Genomic DNA, 7,023 nt, shown 5'->3' on the forward strand with positions numbered 1-7,023 from the left:
GCCACATCACTACCAAGTTGCTATAAGCAACTTGGTACCAAAGTTCCTAGCCACACATTTATTAATATAAAACATCTTTTTATATAATACAAGAATCCCTAGGTAATATAAGTGGGTAAAAACTTTGGTGGACACACTATTCCCTATCCACTTAAGTTAACACAAGTTTTCACCTATATATATATATATAATAAAGACATGGAAATCCTAATGGTACATGCGCTGTTGATCGTTAGTTTTTCTTGTTGCCAAAAGAAAAAGAATAAATTGACACATTCATTTCAAGTAGTGATAATTTGTTGAAGATACATGATGTTACAAATACAAACCATTTCAACTACCTACAACTTGACACATCCCTCTACGAGGAGCAAAGAAATTTTAGCTTGCTTATGGTTCGAACCAACCCACTCTAGGGAGTAAGGATGTATCATAACAAGAAACAATTGCACTTAATTTTTTTTTAATCAGAACACCCTCTATAAAAGGGTGATCTATACCATTTATGGACGGTTATGATTTTTCTATTTACCATATTGATCATTCCACTGGTATAGCCATGACTCGTATCGCCATGACTTCTCGCATTCAAATCGGGTAAATCGGAGTGAACGGGTAGAATTGATCCAGCCCGACCCGATCGCCACCCCTTACCTTCCCTCTCCCTCTGGCCACTCTTTTTTATCCACAGATCGAGCAAGAAAAGCAAGGCACCATGGCGTCGCGCTTTGCTCCTCCCTCTCCTTTCTCTCTCTAATTAAAACCCTAGCGCTCTCTCTCTCTCTCTCTCTCTACTGCAATTTCTTTAAGAGGCAATGGCTACTCTCTCTCCTCTCTCCATTCCAACCATTTCCTCCCGTGGCCCTCGCCTCCGTTCTTCTCCCAAACCAGCCTCCTTTGTCGACGGGGTGACTCTAGATTCTCCGCTTTCTTTGATTTAACTTTTTTTTCCCGTCTTTTTTTTAAATTTTTTTTCTTGGCTAATTACAGAGGCAGTTTCAAGTTCTGAGGAAGAATCGGTTTTTGATCAGGAGCTCATTCAGGTATGTATGCATACACAGTTTCTTAGTCTTACGTTCATAATTGTTTATAAAAATAAAAAGAAAATGTTATTCTTTTTTGATAATGGAGCTATAGTAGTGGAAATTTTGTATTGCAAACAAAAATGAATTTTTTGAATATGCAGTCTGTGATAAGGTAATTTACTTAGGTATGTATTGCAGGAAAAAAAAATATTTCAAGGCTTAGATGTGAATTGATTTTTTTAGAACAAATCCTGATATTTTGCGTTGAGGGAATTTGATGTTAATTGATTCGAATTACATTTCCAATGGGTTTCAATTCAAGATGGACTTCTCGTTTGTTTATGGTGAAAATTCTTTGTGTTATTTTATTAGTTTTTTGATGGGAGAAGTTTGGATAATTAAGCCAAAAATACCATTGCAACTCAAATCCTGCACTTCTATATCACCTTTAAAGAATTAAAACAAGCCCTGAAGCTGCAATTTTTTTTTGGGGGGTTAATATGGCTATCGGGAAAGGAATAATGCTTTATAAGGGAATGCTTGGGCAAGTTGAATGTTTCAGTTTTGAGGTCACGCAACAGAGGAGGGAGGAGGATAAGAACAGGGAAGTGGGCTAAGGGGAGAGCAACATTGGTGTACAATTTAATGCGAAGAGCACATTTAAGTGTGGAAATTTGGCCTTACTTCTGAATAAATTAAGCTTCATGAGTTAAATCTTCATCTCATATTTTCAAACGACCATGCTTTATAACATAGCATAACAAGCTTTTAGTGTGATGGTTTATCATTGTCCAGGAGTCTACAGCATCAAAATTTTTGATTTTTGATTTGGCAGCTGTCTAAGTTAACCGATTTGTCTGGATATAAACTGTATGCCATGTCACAGAATTACAAAAAAAAGAAAAAAAGAAAAATGGTGTGGCTTATCATGCACTAAGATCAATAGAAGTTAGCAATAATCATATAGGTGCATATTAGCAGTATGATTCTTCAAGTCACTATGCTAATGAATGTGACTAAATTCTGTAGAGCTGCTGGAAGTTGTGATCAAGTGACAGGGTTTAACTGGATGGCTGAGAACACGAGACATAAAGACGCATAAAACTGCAATTTAATTGGATAATTGATATGACATATCTTGTAGCATCTCAGTGCAATCAGTTATCGTGGAATCTGGTGACTTAGGCATGAGGCTAGTCAAGTAGAAAATACCTAGGTACCAGTGGTATTGTTTCAGGCAGTTGGAATATCAATGTGATATCGGTAGCAGATTACAGAAGGCTGAGCTGTGGTAGATAGAGAAGAAGATTGGGGAAGAGGGAAAAAGTTAACAAGTGTCCCCCACCTTCAAAGTTACTGAAAGCGCTAGGCGGCCTAGGCACTGAAACCGAAACCTAGATCTTCGGTGGTAGCCCAAGCTATATTTGTATTTTTTTAGTTACAATAATTCATAATAAATGTCATTGTTTTAGAACTGCTAGGCTCCTAGGTGTAGGTGGATTTTTAAGTGGTGGTGGATGAGGTTTTACTGAAGGTTGGAGGAGGTGGAGAGGGTGGTCATAGTTGGTGGAGGAGGCCGGCGGAGTTCAGAGGAGGTTAGAAGACATGGATAAGGCTGTCCAAACGGTCCGGCCCGACCTGACAAACCGGGCTTGGGCCAGGCAAACCCAGGGCCCGGACCCGGACCCGGTTGGCCCAGGTTGACCCAATTTTTTTCCTTTTTTTTTTCAAGAGTACATAGCAAAAAATTAAACGAAATTTTGATAAAAAATAATCATATTATTAATCACTTGTAATTATATAATTTACAAATACAAAAATTCATAGAAATTAAAATAATAAAAATATTTTTTTAATAATAATCAGTTAATCACTAATAATTATAAATTTATTTTGGAATTCATCGCATCACAATAGATGAATACATTCCAACTAGGTTGACATCTACTCATCTATATTACTATCATTTGTAACTTTTTCTAAAATAATTTATCACAAATTTTTTTAGCTAAGAAAATAAAAATTACAAACTGATAAAAAATCTCTACTCTTTATCTCTATCTGCTAGTCTCAACTCTTCAAATTTATCTTTACTACTAGCCATCTGATCGATGCCTTGAGTTCTCTTCTCGTACCTCCACCAATCTTGTAAGCACATTACCGCCTATACGGTATACAGATCTAATAATGTCCTGTGGTCGTCGATCAAACGTTCTGCTATACTGAAGGCAGATTTTGAAGCTACCGTGAAAACCTACACTGTTAGTAAGTCACGAGCCATGATGAAAAGTATAAGATGTGAAACTGTTCCATATACTTTTCACCATTGTAAAATATCAAAACTATTATTTTGACATTTAACTAAAGATGCAGTTAAATATTATTTAATTTCAAAAAATTTCATTGATGATCTAGATCCACCAGTTAGCTGAGCTATCATTAATTCTCTATCAAAACTCATACATTTGTTCTGACTTGAACTCGTAGAAGCAGAAGCTGTAGACTGGTGTGTACTTACACCATATCTAGCTGCATACTCATCATATAATCTTTGAAAATAAATTCTAATAGTATTATGATGAGTAAGAGCAGTAATAGTTTGACCATCATCAGTGTCTATTATCATGTTACCATACAAAGAATTTAACAAACTTCGAAGATCAATATCCTTTAAACATGGGTCAATAAGAATCTCCAAACCAAAAATAATAGAAATAAGCCTAAAATACTTATTAAATTTACTTTCCATTTAAAAAATCATATTTCCAAAATAATTATCCATACAATAGTTATTAATTTTTTAAATATTTAAAACTTGTAAGTAGCTTGAATAATAGTTGGATAATAACAACCAGATAATAACATAGTAGTATCATAAAAAACTTGTAACATCTCTTTTACACTATATATAATTGACCATTTATCCTCAGTTATTCCATACATATTATCAGAACTAGAACTAGAAGTATAGAAAGGAATAAAATCATTTATAATTTTTTATACTCTATTGCTACATTTAACATTGCATAGGTAGAATTCCACCTTGATCAACATCTTTTAGAATTAGTCTGGGTTTAAAATTTTTTCTTTTACACAATTGTTTTTATCTTTTAGGTCTTTATTCAGAAGCATTATGAGCATAAGCTACTGTCCTAACCTTTTCTATCATAAATTTAATTTTACTAAATGCACTTTGAACAATTAAATTTAAAATATAACACATACATCTAATATGAAAAATATCACAATGATATGACAATAACAAAGATGATTTGATATGATCAACAATTACATTATTATTACTTGTATTATCTAGTGAAAGTGAAAATATTTTTTTAAAAATTTCTAATTTAATAAGTTCTTTAATTATTAAATTTGTAATATTAATACCATTATGTGAATCTTCATATGCAATAAAAGAAATAATTCTTTTAAATATTTATCAATTATCATTAATCTAGTGTGCTGTGATACATAAGTAAACAGTTTGTGTTCTAGATGTCCAAATATCAGAAGTTAAAGAAAATTTACAGTTTAAACTTTAAAAATAAAAAATTATTTTTGCTTGTTCCTCGTGATAATATTTTAAAATATCACATTGACAAGATTGATGAGAATTTTTTTAAATGCGGGATAAAAACCATCTGTAAACATACCTTCAAATTCATCATCTTCTACTAATTTAAAAAGAAGGTTTTTAAGAATAATAAACCTGATGACGCATTTCCTGACTCGGATTGCGTAATAGTTCCAACTATCGAGACTACATGAAGATGAGGATTGAGAGAGTAAAGATTGTCGGATATCACATTGAGGCGTTGCCTGACCTTTGTTGTGTTTCTCTAAATGGCGTTTGAGGTGGTTGATGTCACATTATGATGAGCTTGGAAAATATGGCCGCACAACGCACACTTAGTTTTCTGGGTGAGAAGCCTATCATGTTAATCTCTGGTGACTTCTATCTTCTCGAAGAAGTTTCACACATCGGATCTCGACATTTTAGGAGCTCTTGGAGCAGAATCATCGCCACCGGATTCGTGATCAACATTGATAGGAGTAGGAGTAGTAGCTGTAACTCCTGTAGTAGGAGTATTAGGACTCATTTTAAAACGGGAGTTATGATTTGTCATTCATAATCAGAGGAGGAAGCCATTTGATTGAAGAATTAGAGAGCAAAAGCGAGTATTAGAGAGAAGTAGATAAGTTTTGGATGAGAAAAATAAATGAAAACCTTCTCTATTTATAGAAGCAACACCCTAGACAAATGACCAAAATACCCTTAAAATTTGATCGTTTTTAGGGGTATTTTGGTCAAAAAATAAAAATTAGTCGTTATGACCGTTCGGATCAGGCCGACCCGGCCCGGCCACAACGGTCACGAATTTGATTATTGTGGTCGGGCCGGGCCAAGCTCAGTGCGGGCTTCGACGAAGCGGCCCGGGCCCAGAGCCTGGTTAGGCCCGGGTTTTCGGGCCATGCTCGGGCCCGGATCGGGCTTGAGCCTGGACGAGTCCGGACCTTGGGCCCAAAGGACAGCCCTAGACATGGAGGCTACTACAAAAGAAATCTCGACCAAGACTGAAGCAGCGCAGTCCACATAAGTGGCCCATCCTCCCCTTGGTGCTCCCAAGATGAAGGTGGGCGGCCTAGGTACTGCCTAGGCTGAGGCGGGCTTGGCGCTTTCTTTTTAGAACATTGCGCATGTTGACACGTTTACATAATAACTTATAGTTTCATCATACCCTGCCATTTCCTTGATTATTAAACCTCTAAAGGCAATCCCAGAAGAAACAAAAAAACCATAAAATAAACCTGATTACCCTCTTTTGCTCCACCCACCCACCCATCCAAAAAAGAACATTAATTCTTAATTTTTTTTCCATAAAGATACATATCATCTTTGTTTTGAGTTTTGAGTTGAGTGAAAATTTAGTTGAAATGGTCCATGAGGATTAAATCCTAGAAACTGACAAATACCCACAAAACCCCTACCAATTCCAATAAACACCTTAAGAAAATCCTACTGGAAATTTCCAATGTTCTCCTCGTACTCGTAGTATTCAAGCAGATTGGAGAAGAAAAATCTCCCATTCTACTGTAGATCAATTTTGATTATTTAGGTCTGAGTAAGATGAGGGAACCAATGAGGCGAAGTTTTTAAATGTGTCATAAAGAACGGCCTTCTAAAGCGCCAAGGCCTTCTGTCTTCTGGATATTTGGTTGGTTGTTGGTGAGCAGTTTGTTATAAAGGGCATGAGAAGTGTAGAGATGGTCATGGATGCACATTGGATCATAAGCTTAACATTTGCTTATGACTACTCCACAAGAATCCAGAGGTTCATATGGGTACTTAGTGAGTAAACATCGTGGTTTGATATTTCTTAATATTGGTAGCATTATCTATGTTTATAAGTATGAGAAAAGGGAAAGAATTGCTTTATTACGAGACACAATGATGCATTTTAATTTCAGCGCTGTATTTTATGTTGAGATCAATCAATACAGAATGTTTAATTTGGACTAGTATCGCTCTGGTTCTCCAATGAAACTATTATCATTGTATGCATAGTGTACTTCCATGTTACTTCTAGTTTCTTAAGTTAAAAGGCTTAAGAGTTTGTGCTATTAGTTTCACATGTTTTATGCAGTTGACATATCTTAGAGTTGGCAAGTTTTTGAGAAGAGAAGCACAAATTAGTGACAAACCTGATATCCTTGTATTCACTTAGAAATTCGGGATGTGTGTAATCATTTTGTTAGTGGTATCTTTCTGTCTCTTAATATGTGCACCAAAAAGGAAGCAATTTGTAGACAATCATAGCTTTCTGACTCTACATGGTATGTTTGTGCATCCTAATGTGCAACTCAGTTTCAGTTATCTTTTTTCTCTCTTAATTTAATCTTATGCACATCATATTCTGCTGCCGTGGAGGAAGGCAGATTTTGGAAGGGGAATCAGAAGCTGAAAGCTTGAAATACAAGACTCGAGAAGGTAAGA

General features: G+C 35.4%; 1 protein-coding gene across 2 annotated transcripts in view; it reads left to right on the forward strand.

Moving 5' to 3' along the window:
• The window catches only part of LOC109823316 (uncharacterized protein ycf37), a 9,698-nt gene continuing 3,351 nt past the window's right edge, over positions 677-7,023 (forward strand). The window contains exons 1-3 of one of the 2 annotated variants that reach the window (XM_020389601.1): positions 677-908; positions 991-1,043; positions 6,962-7,017. In XM_020389601.1, coding sequence (XP_020245190.1) covers positions 816-908; positions 991-1,043; positions 6,962-7,017 — 202 coding nt within the window. In that variant the 5' untranslated portion in view covers positions 677-815. Of the gene's footprint in view, positions 909-990; positions 1,044-5,341; positions 6,864-6,961; positions 7,018-7,023 lie in introns of those variants that run through there. The other variant, XM_020389603.1, reaches the window with a different exon arrangement.

Source organism: Asparagus officinalis, chromosome 1 (assembly GCF_001876935.1).
Source record: "Asparagus officinalis chromosome 1, Aspof.V1, whole genome shotgun sequence".
In the NCBI taxonomy this organism is placed as follows: domain Eukaryota; kingdom Viridiplantae; phylum Streptophyta; class Magnoliopsida; order Asparagales; family Asparagaceae; genus Asparagus; species Asparagus officinalis.